At 34.1% G+C, this 19,537-nt stretch overlaps 1 protein-coding gene across 2 annotated transcripts; it reads right to left on the minus strand.

Annotated features, from left to right (window-relative positions):
* Positions 1–7,275: 7,275 nt before the first annotated feature.
* On the minus strand, positions 7,276–16,327 carry LOC132192051 (cyclic dof factor 1). 2 transcript variants are annotated; one of them, XM_059607240.2, is made up of 2 exons: positions 15,991–16,327; positions 7,276–8,925 (listed from the first exon to the last, which is right to left on the minus strand). In XM_059607240.2, the coding sequence occupies exons 1-2, from the start codon at positions 16,171–16,173 to the stop codon at positions 7,573–7,575; spliced, it is 1,536 nt and encodes a 511-aa protein (XP_059463223.1). In that variant the 5' UTR covers positions 16,174–16,327; the 3' UTR covers positions 7,276–7,572. The 2 variants fall into 2 exon arrangements, with proteins under 2 accessions (XP_059463223.1, XP_059463224.1); XM_059607241.2 differs by lacking the exon at positions 15,991–16,327 and adding an exon at positions 11,628–11,896.
* Positions 16,328–19,537: the final 3,210 nt, after the last annotated feature.

Below are 19,537 nucleotides of genomic sequence, written 5' to 3' on the forward strand. Positions count from 1 at the left end.
AAAAAACAAAAAACAAGAAAACAAAAAACAAAAGAAAGAGAAAAGAAAACCAATGATGGTGAGGATTAGTTAGGCCTGTAACTTTGTAAAGAAAAGGAAATCAAAAGCAGCCTTTGTTGAAAAAAGGGCATGAGAGGAGAGGGCATCACCGATTACAACTTTATTGATTGATCCCTTTTTCTAAAAGGAATATTGGCCGATAGACTTTCCCTAAAAACAAGAAGCAAACTTTGCTTTCACAGAAAATACCACAGCAATAACATTATTTTGTGGCTTTCTTTTCTCTCTCAAAGTGCATGTCCCATGAATGCCCATGATTAACGTACTACATTATTAACGGGAACCTCCTTTATATATATATATATATATATATATATATACTCCAAAAAAGAAGAAGAAGAAGCTTAATTTATATATTAATACAAACTCTGAACATCATTAATTAATAACACAACTTTATCTAAATATCTAAACCCAATCATGAATATATATTACTATTTTAAAATACCAAATATATAAAACAATTTAAAAATATATATGTATATTAATTAAGTTAGTGTCAAGCATAATTAGGTTTAGAGCTATCACGAAATGCTGACTCGACTCTAGCAAGCTCACTTATATGTAATTATTATGTTCTTGCAATAAAAAAATGGAAAATTAATTAACAAAAAAAGAGAGAAAAAGACTGAAATATATAGTTTATACGATTTACTCCATATACGATCCATCCATCCATGGCGTTAGCAAAGCTGAGAAGTCACAATCTTTTGGTGTCCCACCAATATATTCTTGTGTCCAAATTTACAGTTTTCTTTGGGGATGATTGCTGACCCTTGTTTTGTTGCATGCATGAACCCCATGGTCCCCATTATAGTTTTGACCCTTGGGAGACCAGAAGCCACCAAAGCTTTCTTTGCATTAGATGTAATTGGTGGAATTCGTACGGTTAACCAACCAACTTGTTTACTAAATGGAAGAATTATCTTCCATCTGTCAAATCTCTTGTATAATTAGTATCTTGGGTCTCCATCACCAAGCTTCGTTTTTATTCTCTGATTATAACCTGTCCCGTGCCGACCGACTATCGTTTAGACTTTTCCGTTCTCTTCTAAGTAATTAATGTTATAAGTAGAATTTTTGTTTTTTTTTTTTTTTTAATCTTTCAAAAGTGATGATTGGATTAATAATAATTTTAAAAATTGCATCATTTTTAAATTTTTTTTTTTTTTTTAAAAAAAAAAAGACGGTGGACAATTAAAGATTAATATGAGTCTAAAAATAAGTGTTTATGAAATACATAAGGGTACGTACATATATGTTGGCAATTACTATCTGTCCTGTATTAATTCGTCAATTCGAGTGTTAAATCATTATTTATCTTTAAAAAATTAAGTTTATACAAAGTAATTGATTTAATTATTTAATTTATATTTTAATATTATTTTTTACATATAAGTTTAAACTCTCACTTAATAAATGGGGAGGAACACGTAAAATTTGAGATAAATTTTAGAATTATGATTCAAACTCAGAGCCTGATTTTGATACAATATTAAATGATCATTTATTTTAAAAGTTTAAACTGATAAAAAAATATCTCTTTAATTATTTAATTTATATTCTTGAAAGACTAAGGTTTTGAATTTTATGAAAATATATGAAATGATAATGAGTTTGGTTCTGAATATTCAAAATAATATGAAAGTTTGGTATGTTAGTGGTTTTGGCAGTAGATTCTCTGGGAAGGCAGAGTCACATGGCCCTCAGCTTGGAAAAAATCCAACCACAAGTATTGAATCGAGAAAACAATTTAAATTAATTAGGACCAAAACATGCACATCATCATTTTTATGTCTGTGCTGTACTCACTCCACGACCATTTTAAGGATTTTATTAATTATATTATTCAATTATCTTTTTTGTTTCTTTTGAGGGAAATTATATTCCATAATCTAAATGCATGTTCCACCGCTATAATTCTAGGGTAATGCTTACAACCTAGATGTCGGTTTCTTGACTATTGTTGCTTCTCCTCACATCCCTACTTGCATTTCCTAGGATCCTAAAATCATTCGGTAGTTCAATTAGTTGGGACCACGTCTAATTAAGTGGAATTATTAGTTCGAATCTTCGTCCTCTCTCTTGTGTAAACATGTCCAAAAAAAAAAAAAAAAAGATTTTTTTTGCCAACTCCACTTTAGACGAATTACTACACAATTTGACAAGTTCTCCCAAATTTTAAAACTTCTCAATTTGGACTCCTAAACTTTCAATTGCAATCAATTTAAACCCCTCCATCAGATTTAACCGTTAACTTCTAAGGCAATACCTAAAAAGACCAAAATATTCCTGATTTTTTTTTAATTAAATTTAAAAAAAAAAAGAAAAAAAAAATTAAATTAAGGGTAAATTTGAAATTTTATAAAAAAATCAGGGGTATAAACATCATTGTCTTACTTTTAACGTTTAAAATATGACGAAAGAGTTCAAATTGATTGTAATCCAAAGTTCAGGGATCCAAATTTAGAGATTTTAAAGTTTAGGGGGCTTGTCAAATCGCATAGCAATTCAGGAGTCTAAAGTAAAGTTACTCCTTTATTTTTCTATCAAAAAATAATATGAGAAAACTTCCAATTGTGACTATTATTTCTGAAGGTGACTATAGTAATACCTGCCCGTTAATTAGAAACTAATAATAATAGGAACGACGATAAAAAACTGCAAATGCTCCTTGAAATTCGGTTGAGTCATAAGTTGATTTAGTCCCACCAAAACATCACTCGAACGCAAGATGGATAATACTAGCTTTTGAATTAATAAAGAATTTAAGGAATCACTAGCCACAAAACATTCAAATTTAGGTTGCAGATCTTGACAAAAATATGTACATTTCTCATAATTAAGTTAAAACTATGGAACTCTTAGCACGACTATCTATAATATTTAAACCCAAGTATGATGCTAGGACAAAATCTTTTATGTCTGCTTTAAAAAAAAAAAAAAACACTTTTATAATCTCTCAGTGTCAATGATGTCGGCTAATTATTACGTACGTTGATAAAAAAAAAAAAAAGTATTATGAATTATAAAATTATATTCTACAATAATATCACAATATATCAAACACCAGTCACTATCTTGGTAGTTAGTTGATAATTAGGATTCGATGTTCCTGGAGGTAGAATAAATCAATTTGACATGCATAAATAGGCTTTTCTTAATTAATAAATTGAGAAATTTAAGAATATTTATTTAAGAATATTTATACAATTCCTGAGCTTGTTGGGAATTCAATTACGTATGCATACAATTCACCTAACAAGATTTTTGCCACATTCATGTACCTTTTAGTCATGTCATTGTTAGGGGTAATTTAAACCTTTTTGCTTTCCCTTAGGGTAATATAAATCTTTATAGCATTCTTTTCCATGCTTGCTTTTATGTTGTCTTTAGGATATGATATCCAATGGACGTAGTTTTCTTACAGGTCAGTCAACTGAGTAATTATAGAATTTCTTGAAAAAATGAGGTGACTTTTAAAATCACAATTTGATCAAAATTTAATAATGATTAATCACAAACCCAATGATAATTATACTCTAGTAAGCCATTAAGTCAATTAAGCGGTTCCTAAGGTCCCAATTCATAAATTTATTTTTTATAAAAAAATATTTAAAACTTTAATTTCCCAAAATATTAATATTTAAGAAAAAAATAGTTTAATTGTGATTTCTCGAATTAACCCCATAATGGCTTTGAATATTGAAAAAAAAAATAAAAATGAAAGAACTAACATGGTTTCATTCTTTAAATCGCTTAAAAAAAAAAAATCGATTGCAGTGAATTCGACAATAATGAATGATGAGTCAATGACAATTGTTTTTAATTATGTTAATCTATAGACTCTAAACCCATATTTTCTCTAACATTCCATTCCTTAATATAAAAATTTAATTATTACTTTTCAAACTTAGAAAGCAAGAAGAATAATTTTTAAATAAAAATATAATATTAATATTTTTTTTTTTTAAAAAAAATCACTTAAACTTGTAATAGTATTTTTTGGTTATTGTTGAACACTGGGCCACTCATGTCTTACTGGACCCTAAGTCCAGTAAACCAGGTTGAGTTAAGGACCCAATTAGGGTCCAAAATTAGGCAAGGATTGGCAAGTTATCCGTAATGGCTTGGCCATAACAAGCACAAATCCAAATTAGGTGCTTTTTTTTTTTTTTTTTTTTTTTCTTAATTTATTATTGTAAGATACTTGGAACAAGGAATGGCCCATTCGTGTTCTTGATGATCTACAAAATTTCAAAAAAAAAAAAAAAATGGTAAGAAAAAAGGAAAATCATGGGGAAGCACTAGTGATAGTGAGAAGGTGACTAGTTAGGAGATAGTGGTGTGGAGATAGGTCGGTTTTGTCGGATTGGAGCAAAAGGAGGAACATTGGGCGCAGCCTTTTTTGAAAATAAAAAAAGGGGCTTTCAACTTTGTTTGACTATCCCACTATTCCCTCCTCATGCGGGAATTCCAATAAAAGCAACTAAGTAAGTGCATGCATAAATAATAAACACATCTAACGAACCAACAACAACTTTGTTCTATTTTGCACGTGAGTTTCTCGATGATTGACTGCTCTTCATTATTTTCCACAACTTTTGGACAAAAACATTTCCAATCAGTCTTGTAAAGCAAGATCTACATCGTGAAATGATCAAGCTTAATTTGTCTACGTTTCTCTCATACTTGGTCTTTCTTGCTTACCTAATTAACTTCCTTCATTTGATTTTTCATTTCTTATAGCTAGCTAGGTTTTATTCACAGCCAATCGATGCTTTGTTTGATTACAATTTCTTTTGCTCTCTTCTTCCTTAACACATGAAGGAAAAAAATCTTTGTTCCCTATAAATATTGCCTCGAGTCTCTTCAAAAATCATGCTTTAAAAGTCTTTAAATATACTTGAGAAAGTAGTCATCAAATATGATCACGGGTTTCTGAAATATTATATATTTTTTGTTCTGAGAGTTTCTACAATAAAACAAAAATTTCTGAAGTGGCACATTCAAACTTATTTTGAATGAAATTTGGTACATCTTCAATTTGAAATAAAATTGAACTGAACTTGGAATGACACATTATGAAAGTCTTTCGTTCGAACTGACTTGGAACAGACTTAGAACTACAATTATGTCTAGCTTTTTAGTCTTCTCTTTACATCCTATTTTGACCCCATAAACATTAGAATTGATAATTTTTCATGAAATACAACGTCAAAGTATTTTTGGATACTGAATTAGTACTTAACACCCTAGAAAGTCCCTGGGCACCATTTCTGGTAAGCCCCTTCTCTCTCTCTCCAACTAGGGTTTCAATTTATATTTTTTTGAACCCTATTATTACTCTAATTTAAATCGAAATTCTATGAAAGAGCAACAAGGTATACTTAATACTTGCTTGGAATTGAGATGAATATTCTATGTATTTTCTAGCAATATTCACCGATTGAGATGCACTAACGTGCTTAGCATTTCTTATGTTAATTTCACTATTATCACATGATTCAACGACAATATTGGTTTGCAATTGGGGATGGATTTGACACCTAGAATTCTCTGGCTTAATATCACAAATTATGTTTAATCATGTGTCTTTCCTTAAAATGAACACTATATCTGTTGTCAAATTTGCTGTTATGAACATTTGGGGTTGTTTTGTAAAGTGCTTTGTTGGGACCTAGCAAGTTTTTTTTTTTTTTTTTTTTTTTTTTTTTTTTGTAGTATGCTGTATATTTTCCCTATAAATGTGGTTCTGGTGAGGGTGCAGTTTAGTATACATTTGGCTTAATTGATTCACTTAATCCTTTACAGTTAGTTTTTTCCTCATTCCTAATGAGAGAGAGAGAGAGAGCCTACATGGTAAAGAGATGAAGTGAAGCCATAGGTGTATTAGATTGTTACGTTAAATAATTTTGATATGCTTTTGTTGCTGACTTTTGCCTTGAATTTGGATATTGTTTGATGTTTTGTGGAGACATTTTTTGTCTTTTATGCATTTAGAGTTGGTAATTTATTTGTGATGGATAAGTTTTTGGCATCCTTGGCAATGCATTTCTTCACACACACACACACACAGTTTGGATTGGGCTTGCGTGCATGCAGGAGGCCAAGAGGTTCAGCTTGGTTTGGGTGTAAGCCAGGTTGGATTCACTTATCTCTAACTACAACACTTTATCCATATCAAATCCAATCTCTCTCTCTCTCTCTCTCTATATATATATATATATAAAAGTTATTTTTAGTTATTTTTAGGGTAAAGTCCACATATCTCCCACAAACTACCACCCAATTGACAATGTCCCCCCCAAAACTTTCAATTATGACAATGTTCTCTCCAAACTACCAAAACATTGTCAATGTCCCCCACCAAGACTAGCAATAAGATAACAATGCCCCTATAAATTTTTCGATAAGACAAAAATACCCCTATAAATTCAAAAAAAAATTTATTTTTTTTAAAAAACGAAAAATTTTAATTTAAAAATAATATTTTAAAAAAAAAACAATTTTTTTTAAACAAAAATTTTTATTTTATTTTTTTAAAAACGGAAATTTTCATTTAAATTTTTTTTTTATTTAGTTTTAAAAAACAAAAAATTTCATTTTATTAAACGAAAATTTTATTTCTTTTTAAATGTAAATTTTTATTTAAATAAAATTATAAAACAAAAATAAAAATAAAAAAACGAAAATTTTCAATTTTTATATAACAAAAAAAAGAATCGAAATTTTTTAAATTTTTTTCTTATAAAATTGATTTAAAAACAAAAAAAAACAAAACAAAACAAAAAATTGGCCAACGTTTGGATTTTTTTTTTTAAGGGTAATTTTGTCATTGGGTGAACATTGACAATTTTTGGTAGTTTGGGGGATATTGTCACAATTAAAAATTTGGAAGAGACATTGTCAATTGAGTGGTAGTTTGAGGGAATTATGTAGACTTTCCCCTTATTTTTATAAGTTATTTCTCTTCTCTGTAGCTCTCTATACTGTATTCTTTTTCGAAAAGGGCTAGCTCTACGACTTAAGCGTAAGACGTTCCTGCCCGCATCATCCTAGTAGCTTTTCTCTTGTTTTGCAGATGACCTATCACAATTCAGCCTTTCAAAAATATGCATCAACCAGAAAAGATAACCCAAAAAAAAAAAAAAAAAAAACCCCCTAAATTTTCAAAATCTGATGAAGCAAAGTGCACAAAAATGTTGGGAATTTTAATATTTTATACATTCAACCTTCTCTCATTTCTTGCTAAATCATCAAAAAGAGATACAAGAGTGTCCGAACGGAAACCCAAATATATAGGCCGCAGACCATTAAACAACCACTCACTATTATCTATTATTTACAATATTGACTCCTAAATGGACCCCTGTTGATTACAGTGCCAGTTTATGAATTTCCAAGAAATCATCTATCTCAGAGTTCATCCAAAAATCATCTATGAAAAGCAGATGCCACATTCTACACAGAAGACCAAGTTACAGAAATATCCAGGATATCAAATACATGTCAGTTGCTCTCTTGAAATGTATGAGAGCGAGAGAGAGCTGCTGGGTTTGCAACCAAGATCTCAGATGCTTCAGCCAATTGGTCCATCTCTTCTGCCTTTTTTGACCCAAATGTTCCAAAAATAGTACCTTTCGATATAGATTCCTTCTGGTTAGGCTTAACTCCTAATGTGGCCCATATAGGACTCTTTGAAGCCTCATCCGGATCATCAATTCTCAGTGTCTTTGGAACCAAAATACGTGTTTCTGATTTCTCTTCATCTGTAAACTTTGCATCTCTGGAATGCTTGCCGAGGGTTGGTGAGCCATTGCCAGAGCAGGAACTGTTACTTGATCCAGTTAATGACACACTCCCAGCTCCGGGAGCCCAAACGGGCATACAGCTCCAATACGATGCCGGTACAAATTGTAGAGGAATGCTCGGAGGGCAAAAGCCGGCCGGAACTGAAAGCATTGGTGTCGGGTACCACTGAACCGGATTTGTATCGCTGCCATTTGGTACGGAAATGCACTCAGAAGCATTTTCTGCTTTTGCAACAGAGGCATCATTGTGCAAACCTGCATTCCAAGGGAAACCCCCTGGAGGAGGAACAGGGTAACAATGCAGAGGATGTGGTGTATTAAGCTCATTACGAGATCCAGGCAAACAAACTCTCTCCCGTTGCTCACTATTTTCAGGTAATTGATTTCCCTGATTACTGGAAGCTGTCAGGGAAGATATGCATGAGGAAGGCTCTTCATTTTCTTCCATATTTACAGAACCCATCTCAACACATCTTCTCTGGTCTCTTAAATTAAGAACAGTCTCCATGGATCTACAAAGAGGTGCTTCAGGACCAAATTTTAGGAGTGTCCCATTTACCATTGAAGATTCACCACACGAGAGAAGCTGGTGGTTGGCTGAGTCCATCATTTCTGATCTTGTCATTGCTACTCCATCAGATGATACTATTATCTGACGGTATTGAGAGGCTAAGTGCTTGTTCTTTCGTCTCCCAGCACCCACTGGAACATTTCTCATTGTTCCACCAGCCGTCCAATATCTCTGGCAGTTCTTACAGAAATGCCTAGGTTGACTGACATTGTAGTTATTGAAATAGCAAAATTTTGTGTCTAAACTGTTGCACCTTGGACATTGAAGTACCTTGTCTGGCTTCTTAAGCACTTTCTCTTGCTCTGTAGTATTGGTCTCAACCTGCCCTTCCTTGGGTGTAGGATATACTAGTGCCTCAACCTGCACAGGAGTTTGGGGCTCTTCATTCCTATTTCCTAAAGCAGAGGACTTCTGTGGTTGCCCCAAGTTTTCTGCATAACAGCTCTCCACTACTGCTTTTGCTCTATCACTGCAAGCATCCTGAAAATTCAAATTACACTCTGTTTAGAAGTGGTAGAGGGAGAATGAAAGAATCAGAGAACAGAAAACAAATGAACCTTCTTTCTTCTTTTTTTTTTTTTTTTTTAGTTCTATTCCTTTTGATTTTCTTTTTGTAAAGTACAGATCCATTATGAGCACACAGATAATAAATGAGAATACAGAGCATAACAACCTTTTTTGATATTCCTACAAAGAAAACATAGCATGCTTGTCTGTATGCACCAAACTACGAAAAACAGATCAGAAGGTAGAACCACCATTGAAATTCCCATTTTTCTCCCAGATCTCTCTAATTCTGGGGAGAAATGAGTTAAAAGTGGATAAATGTCATTGCTATTACCTCTAAATTTTAACTTCTCCATTTATGTTGAAGTCGATGAATAACAGAACTGAACGCACCTTAAAAGCATCTCGATTAATTTACGTATATTTACCATCACAAGCATGCATCAGCCCGAGAAATCAATATTGTTATCACCGTCTGACTGGCATCATTCTAGTCATAAATAAATGTATAGACCCACTGTTAGAATTCACAGTACATGCACAAGAAAAAGTCAACAAAGAAGAAGAAGAAAGAATCAAGACACAAGAATTTAATGTGGTTTGGCAAGATAGCCTACCTACGTCCACAGTCAGTAACAACGATGTTTTCCCTTCACTAGTACTATCAAGGAAAAAATACAATGAACCTCTCTTCCTCTGTCTTATGAAATCTCACACTACCTCTAAGATACAATGAGTTTAGACATCCCTAAGCCTAATGACATGAGCTTTATTTATAGGTACCAATAATACCTCTCCTAAAGAAATTGGAATTCATAATAGAAAAATAATAGGACTCAGAATCCTAGGAGGATACACCTACCAAAAAGACATTAGGATTTCTAATCCTAAAACTACTAGGATTCCAACATTTTCTCATTTGAAGACTAGTTTTGGGACTACCATAACGGACATGCTGCCTTTGTCATCATTTATCAAGCTTGAGAAATGCTCTAGCCCCGACAAAATTTTCTCTTGCTAAAAGTTTTGTCAAAATATCTGCAATATTCTCAATCGTATAGATTTTCTGCAATACAATCAACCCACCCTCTACTGTCTCGTGAACGAAGTGATATTGAACCAACTCTCAAGTTTTGTTTTTATGCAGAGCTTCCATCTCCTTTTCAATAACTATCCAATGACTAGAATCCATGGAATGGCAAGCTTCTTGATATGAAGACAACTCAACTTGTTCTGTGATACAAGCATAAGACGTTTCTTGAAGCCAAGCAAGAGGTTTACGAACTCTCTTAGGACGACTTTGATCACTCTGTGTTTCAGCTCTAAGAATATGCTCAACATTGCCAATAGCTTCAATTGACCTACTATCTCCACTCGCTGGCACATTTAGAAGCTTCTAAAACGATTCAACTTCAAACATTTTATTAACTGGATCTGGCTATACTTTCTCTTTCTGCAATGAATCTTCTTTAAACATATCTCAGCTAATTATGATTTGTACCCCTTTGTTCCATCTCCATATCCAAAAAAAAACACACATTTTGGATATTGCATCCAATTTAGGTCTTCGCTCTACGTAAGCCGATGTGTTGATGGCTTCTTGTACCATATCTCTTAAGGAATTTTACCGTTAAGTGCAATACCGAGTGAGTGATTAACAATGAAGCAAGCTGTGTTAACAGCCTCAGCCCAAAATTTTTTCTTTAACCCATCAACACATCGGCAATTAACATACTCCTAGCACGATCCAACAAAGTACGATTCATACATTCCACCACACCATTTTGTTGTGGTGTGCCGTAAACTGTATACCGTCTGAAAATTTCATTCTCACATCAAAATTCTTTCAATTGATTCATAGTATATTTGGTTTCATTATCAGTTCTCAAACACTTAATCTTTCTGCCTGTTTGGTTATCAACCAAAGCATTAAAATTTTTAAAATGAGAGAAAGCGTCACTCTTACTTTGAGCATATAGACCCAAATGTTTCTAAAGAAATCATCAAGAAAAGAAATAAAGTAATTCGAACCACCAATGGATTCAACAAGAGACTCCCATGTATTAGAATGAATTAAATCTAAAACATTCTTACTTTTGATTGTAACCGAAGAAAATGAAGCTTTCTGATGCTTACCAAACAGGCAGTCTTCATAAAACTATAAATCAACAGACTTTAAGCTTGAAAGCGAATTACGTCCAGAAGTACATTTAGTCCTTGCTAGCTCATATGTCCCAAATGCCTATGCCATGTCATGAATGACTATTACTGCAATAGCCACAATAGCATCGCCAACCATGGTATCTCCAATCAACTGATACAGACCACCAAGCAATTTTGACATCAACCAATGCCCCTTTAATAGTTTATAATTTACCATTTTCCCCAGAAAATTTATAGCCATCTTCATCAAAGTTTTACAATTATAGAAGGCTATTTCATAAATCAGGCGCATGTCGAACAGTATAACGATATGAGTGACACCATTAAACATAGTAATTTTGACATCAACAATTCCAACTATTTCACACTTGTTATCATCACCCATATAGACACTACCTTTGATATAGCCAATAAGTGTAAAAATAATCTCTACATGGTTTCATATGAAAAGATGCAGCAGTATCTAAAACCCAATGGTATTTCAGAGTCTCATGAGAAATCAGAGACATTACCTCACCATACTCAAATGATTTGCCTTCTTCCATCAAATTTCTATGAGATTTTGAACTTTCTGACACATCGGTTTTGTGTCTCTCCTTATTTGTATCCTAAAGTGAGGGTCCCTTTTTACCACAGTTCTAGAACCATCCCTTTTTCTTCCCTCACGACTTACTTGGAATGATTTCTCCCACTGTCACTAGAGTCTTTGTTAGCAGATTTGCCTCTAACTATCATTGCATCACCAAAACCATTACCACTATTTTTTCTGTGAGATTCTTCAACAAGCAGTCGGTTAACTGCAAAATCAAAATTGAGATCAGTAGTGTTATTCAGGAACATAATTACACCATCCAATGAGGGTGGCATGGAACAAAGTAGAATGGAATTCTCTTCTTCACCCATATTGACTCTGATAGTAGTCAATTTACTGACAAGGGCATTAAACTCATTCAGGTGTTCCTGAAACAAGGAACTCTCTTTCATTCTAGGATTGAACAAATTTCTACTGAGATGGATTTGGTTTGACATTGATTTTCCTTCATAAATATCATGCAATGCCTTTAACGGTCTTTTCCTCAGCCATATTAAACATATATGAATCATCTAGTGCCAAAAACAGATTTTCCATAGCTAACTCATTCTTTTGCTCAAAAACTTCACCAGTCATGTCTTCGGTCTTTTTCTCCTTTCCTTCAATTGTAGTAGCACAATTCCCTTTCAGTAAAACAACACGTATCTTCAACTTCCACATAGCATAATTCGAACAGTTGAACCTACACATCCAATTTTGTAAAACTCGAACTAGCCTTAAAAAACTGCGCAAATTCTAGATCAAGAGATTCTTTTTGTGCAAAAAAGCAACACAACCTTAAAATCTAATACCACTATTAGAATTCGCAGCACATGCACAAGAAAAATGTCAATAAGGAAGAAGAAGAATTAAGAATCAAGACATACGGATTTAACGTGGTTCGGCAAGATTGCCTACATCCACAGGCAGCAACAACAATGATTCTTCTTCACTACTATCAAGAAAAAAGATGAATGAGTAAGCAAATTCCAGATCCTGTTCCTATTGCCAACGAATGTCTTGATAGTAGATTATGATATGGGGAGCTATGCAAGCTAGACATAGGAAAAGCCTATGATCATGTTAATTGGGATTTCCCATTGTCCATGCTTGGAAGGTGTGGTTTGGAGGGGAACTGGTGTTCTTGGATTGCTGATTTCATTTTCATGGTGCGGTTCTCGATTTTGGTTGATGCCAATCCCACCGGTTTTTTTTAAAAAGCTCTCGTGTCTTGAGACAAGGAAGCCCTTTGTCTCCTCTATTGTTTGTCATTGTGATAGAGACTTTGAGTAGAATGATTTTCGCTGCAGTGAGTGGAGGATTGTTATCTGGCTAATATGTGGGGGCAAGGTTTGATATCTCTCACCTTTTGTTTGCGGATGATGTTTTAACTAACCCACATCCCTTTCACCATATGTTGTGCTTGTTTTTATGTTTTGAAATTGTCTCAGGATTGAAGGTGAATTTGGATAAGTTATAATTGGTTCCTGTAGGTAATGTTGTTGATGTGGATGGGTTGGCTGGCATTATGGGCTGTGGGGCTTCTCCTCTGCCTTTGAAGTATCTCAGCCTTGCGTTGGAGACCTCTTACAAGGCTAAGTCTATTTGAAACGACATTATTGAAAAAATTGAGAGTCAATTGGCTAGTTGGAAAATGATGTACTTGTCTGAGGGTAGTAGGGTCACCCTTATTAAGAATACATTTTCTAATTTTCCAATGTACTTCACGTCTCTCTTTCCTCTCCCTGCGAGTGTGCTAACTGTATTGAAAAGCTTTAACATAATTTCCTATGGGGTGGCCTTAGCGAAGAATTCAAATATCATCAAGTAAGTTGGTCTGTTTGTTCTCTAGTCTAGGAGGTCCGGAACTTCTTGTTGTTTAATTGTGCTCTCTTAGGAAAATAGATTTGGTGTTATCTAATGAGAGAGAGGTTTTGTGGAGAGTTGTGTTGAACTCTAAATATGCTAGTTCACAGGGTGGGTAATGTTCTAATGAGACTTGGGACGTAAGGAGTGGGATTGTGGAAAGGTATTAGGAGGAGTAGGGGGAAGTTCTCCAACCATACTAGATTTGAGGTGGAAGATAGCTCCAAGCTTAGCTACTGGCATGATCTGTGGTGCGGGAATTTGGCCCTTAAGGAAACCTTTTCAGATTTTTTTTTTTTTGAAACCTCTACAAGGCAGGGTCCTTCGAACCTACCCCTGCAGAGTAAACCTCGGTCCCGTGCACTGCACCCTCGGAAGTTTTCCTACACAGAACTGGATAAATCGCTAGCTTTTCATCAGGAAGTGTGGCCCCAAGGGATTGTTTGCACCCAGGAGATGTTGAACCTTGGACCTTGAAGGGAGCAAACCTCCAAGACCAAGGCCTTCACCACTTTGAAGCCTTTCCAGATTTATATGGCATTGATTGTGTTAAGGGTGCCTTTAAAGGACGTTTGCATGAAGGTGTGGTCCATCACTATATTTGTCAAGCTGAGTGCACCCATAAGTTAATTAGGTAGCCAGATCGCATGTCTATGGCCACGCACGCTGCCATGATCCTAAAGGTTGGATTGTGCAACCCTAGGATACAGGGCATAACAATCTGCACATGCCATAGTATGAGATGTAGAAAGAGATTTTCTTAAGTCCAGTTTTATGATTAAGAGTTTCCTTTCATGCTGCAGTAAATGTTTTTCAAAGTTCACTTTTCCGAAGAATTGTTTACGAATTTTCTTTTTATGCTCGACTAAATTTTATCAAGAAAAAGTTTTTAAAGAAAATATTTTTACTAATCCAGTTTTTAAATTGGTTGGGAATGTTACTTATTGAGCTTTTTGGCTCATCTGTTTTGTTTTCATTTTTTAGGTCACAAAGAGACGAAATGGGAGGTTGGATACAAATTTAGTTGCGGAGAAAGATTATGTTGTGATATTTATGCTATGTTTCATTCAGGTTATTTTCAATAAGTGCCAAAGGGCGCAAGAGAGAGCTTTTCAAAGAGTTTTGTTATGTTATATTTTTATGATCTTTCATTTCCGCATTTAAATTCAATAAAGGTTTTATAACAATGCATTTATGATGTTAGTAAGAGCTACCTTTGAGCCTCTGAGGCTTCTATGTTAATAAACCTAACTCTAACAGGTTGGGGATGTTGCACAATGTGTGTAGATATACCTAAGCCTAATGACAGGGGCTTTACTTATAGGCAAAAAAAATCATATCCTAAAGAAACAAGTATTCATAATAGAAAAAAAATAATAAGAATAAAATATAATTCATAATCTTATGACGAGGATACACAATCCTAGCTACCAAAAAGCTATTAGGATGTCCAATCCTAAAACTACTAACTAGGATTCCAACACTTACCAGCAACGAACTACTACTACCTATCCCCATATTGAACTGAGCAGAGCTCTCTATTGGACTTTCCAGGCAAAAGAATAACCTTTGAGAAAAGGCCAATATTCTTTCCAATAGTCATAAACTATTCTTAAGAAAAGCAGAGAAGAAACCAATTTTGGAAAGTTTCTACTCCGAAGATTAACCCCAAGGGGTTGGCCCAAGTGGTGGAGGCCTTGGTCTTAAGGTTTGCTCCCTTCAAGGTCCAAGGTTCAACACCTCATGGGTGCAAACAATCTCTTGGGGCCACACCCCCTAGTAAAAAGCTAACGATTTAACCAGTTCCGTATAGGAAAACTTCTGAGGATGCAGTGCACGGGACCGGGGTTTACTCTGCAGGGGTGGGTCCGAAGGGCCCTGCCTTGGAGAGGTTCCGACATACAAAAAAGGAATAACATCCGTAGAAACTATCTAAACACAAATAACACATAATAGATGTTTCCTAAATTAGCAGTCAAATTGAATGTATATACAAAATAAAACTAACAATAATAAAAAAATAAAAACCAACAACATTCGAAATTAGTTACCACCATTTCTGGGTCATATGCAAATTCGAAAAGGAGCAATTACTTTCGAATTTGTTTCTTCTGAATGTGTCAATGAACTTTCTCAAACAAAAGTCCCGAAACCTCATGAGAAAATGATTTTCATTCCCATAAATAAAGGATCTTTAGGAAGCGAACGTTACTCGAATTCTTTCCAATTCAAACGAACAAAAAAACAATGAAACAAAAGACAGACCACTACCAGGGAAAACCCCAGAAATTTGTATGTTTCATCAATCCGAATTACAAAAATTTACAAGAAAAAAAAAAGATTAACAAAAGGGTTATTTCACTAAAGAAAAAGAATAAAAACTGAGAAAAACAAAAAACAAAAAAGAGGCCGTATTGAATCAAATTTACAGCACTTACCATGACTTCCGACCCTGCCCGAATCCGACATTCCGGCAGAGGGATCTTTCTGCCAAAGAGCTTTATGCCAGGATCCTTAGTCGCCTCCTCATAGATATCTCCTCCGCAACTCATTTTTCTTCTGAAACTAAAAGATTCCTTCCAAAGTGCAAAACAACTTTGAGGGCGAACGCCAAAACCCATACAAATACAGCAAAAAAGACACTTTTTTCTCCAAAACCCAAAAGAACTTTTCAAACACTCCCCGTCTCAAAACCCACATTACCCTCTCAAGTAAAAGTCCTCCTAGCTAAAAGCACAAAGAACGTGAAGCATCACCAAAGTACCAACTTTTGAAACTTTTCTTTTCTCTTTTTTTTTTTTTTTTGTTTGATTGTTGCCTTTTTATCTTTTACTAGTATTTTCATTCCTATAAATTTGGCTTTCAATTTCATTATTAGAGAGTTTTATTATAAACTGATCCGACAGATGATATGGACAGCGTCGGCTTAATAATCAAAAGCAAATATGACATGTTTAGGTAAACAAACTATCATCTAAGTTTCTAATACAAATTTTTCATCAAGTATTGTGCGAGTTTCATCATTTTTTTTTTTTTATTATTATTATTATTTTTTTTTTTTTTATGTGGGTTTTTTTTTTTGGTGTGGGTATGAGGGAAGTGCCACATGGCATGGACCAGCAAGACTGTAGGAGAGGAGAACAAAAGCCAAGTTGTAGTAGCGGCTGAGGATGGAGACGACGTAAAAAGGACAAAAGCGAAAGGTTGTGCGTGTTGGGTGTCATACGAGAAAAAGCAAGGTTGTGCGTGTTGGGTGTCATACGAGAAAAAGCAACGCCAACTTGTGGTGAGACTGGGCTCGCTTTTTAGAGAGCATTCTCAATGATTCATCTCTTTTCTTTTTTTCTTTTTTTTTGTTAAATATTAAATACTCATTGGAATTTCATTTTTTTTTTTCCCTAAAGTTTGATTTTTATAATAAGAAATTTCTATAGTTTTGATAATAGACCAAATTAGTCATTCTATTAGTTGATCATTAATTGACTTAACGAAAATCCACGTAAACCAATCAAATGTTGACACGTAGCACATATTTAATTTTTAAATTTTTTTTTTTTAGAAATTAAAAAATAATGTATTTTTTTAAAAAAAATAAATAAAAAAATTGAGGGTGGCTCTTTGGCCATTTGGGGGTGGTCGAGCCACCCCCTTGGCTCCAAGGGGGTGGCCAAAACCACTCCCAGTGGGTATCGGGGGTGGCCGAGAGCCACCCCCACCCCCATCCAATGAAAATTCACGTGGATCAATAAAATGTTGTCACGTAGCACATATTTAATTTTTTTAATTTTTTTTTAAATTAAAAATAATGTATTTTTTTTTTTTAATAAAAAAAAAATAAAAAAAATTGGGGGTGACTCCTTGGCCATTTGGGGGTGGCCGAAACCACTCCCAGTAAGTATTGGGGGTGGCTTGGCCACCCTCATGGCCAATGAGCCACCCCCAAATGGCGAAGAGCCACCCCCATTTTTTTTTTTAAAAAAAAAAAAAAAAAATTAAGTAGGTGTCATGTGTCAACATTTGATTGGTCCACGTGTATTTTCGTTAAGTCAACTAACCATCAACTGACAGAAGAACTAATTTGGTCTATTATCAAAATCACATGGATCTCTTGTAATAAAAATCAAACCCTAAGGGAAAAAAAAATAAAGCAATGAAATCCCAGGGGTATTTAGCATTTAACCCTTTTTTCTTTTTTTTTTCTTTCTCTTTTTTAGGTTGATTTGACACCACTAAGATTTAATTCAACTCAAAATTTTTCAACTTTATTCAAAATTTTCAACCAGACTAATAAAAAATAAAAATTTTAAAAATCAAGAAAATTAAAAAATATTAAAAAATATATATATTTAGGGATGGTGGCTGGACCACCCCTAAGAGTCTCGGGGGTGGCCGATCCAACCCCAGAGGGTCGATCGGCCACCTCCGAAACTAGTTGGCGGTGGTTCGACTACCCTCGAAACAAGCCACCCACCAAACAACGGCTCCATCAATTTCGAGGGTGGCTAATCCACCCCGAGCCACCCCCATACACCTTGGAGGTGGCTTAGCCACCCCTTAGGGGAGGCCTAGCCACCCCAATTTTTTTTTTAATATATATATATATTTTAATTAGATTTTTTATTATTAGATTTTATATTCTTCAAATAATCCAAACATAGTCTCAACTCTTTTCTTCTCGAAATTCGCAATTTTTAGTTTAGTTGAGTAGAATAGAAAAAAATCGCACACCCAAACGAGCCCTTAATTATTTATTATTCTTATTATTTTTCTACTGACATATGAAAACCAATCGATCCATCTTGAGGCTTTACCTTTGTTGTGCAAATATATACCTAAATTAATAGGCAAATAATTATACGTTTTACCCGCAAGTATACAAAGTCAACATAGTAATATATGATGTAAGTACGGGATCATTCCGACGAGAATTGCTAAATTTTGCTTAAAATAAATTCTCAAAAGTAAAACAAAACAAAGATTGATTTTGATTTGATAATAATAAAAAGGTAGGGCTTTGATATCCACCACTAATTATATTTAGATAATATAACAATATGCTAATGTTTTGATCATGCTATGTATATTTAATGTTTGTCAACCTAAGGGCATGGGTGTATACTCCTTAAGCTATAGATTTCCCTAAGCAACGAGTTAGGAATGAGTGTATACTCTTAACTCTTTTCTTTCTTAAAGGATTTAGCATGGGTATATACTAAGTTATTCTTTAAGAAAGCATGATTCTGTGGAAATCGACAAACACATGAGGCTTAGGGCATGGGTGTATACTCCCAGTTCCCCATGTTGATTAATGATGTGTGTCAAATATTGCATATTTGGACCCCTTAATTTACTTGTGTTAATCCTTTAGCTGTGTTATTATCTAATGTTCTGTGTTAGTTTTGTGTTTTTAGCATTTTGTAGGTCATTGAAGAAAAACTACTTTTCAGAAGAAAATATACTTTGAGAAGACCTAGATGATGCGGTTAAGCTTAACCAAATCCATTAAATGGTTAAATCGGATTAAAGATAAGATTGGATAAAATTTCGGATTGGATTCAAATTCAAATTCTGCATATGTCTTAGTATTTTGACCATAACTTTTCGTACACATATCCGATTGAAGTGATTCAAGCAGCGTTGAAAAGCTAACTCAAAATAATACAATTAATTGTGAAATAAGATTTTCTTAATTCGGACTTTTACTATTTGAAAATCGTCCCGCAATTAAAGGGTACAAACCTAGACGAATTTTATCGGATTTCAACTTGTAAAACCCTAAGTTTTAGGTCTATAAATAGGGAATTATCAAATTAGTTGAGGGGGCTACGAATTTCAAGATTGCAGAGGAGAAAGAAGAGAGTTTAAGGTTTTCCTAGCTTTTGGATCTCAACTTTGTGATTATTATTTGTAAGTACGCAATTTTACATTATGAATTCAATCAATTTTGTTTTGTCTTTCAACAACATAAGAGGTTAAACCTTCAAC

The sequence above is a fragment of the Corylus avellana genome, chromosome 10 (assembly GCF_965113065.1).
Source record: "Corylus avellana chromosome 10, dhCorAvel1.hap1.2, whole genome shotgun sequence".
NCBI lineage: Eukaryota > Viridiplantae > Streptophyta > Magnoliopsida > Fagales > Betulaceae > Corylus > Corylus avellana.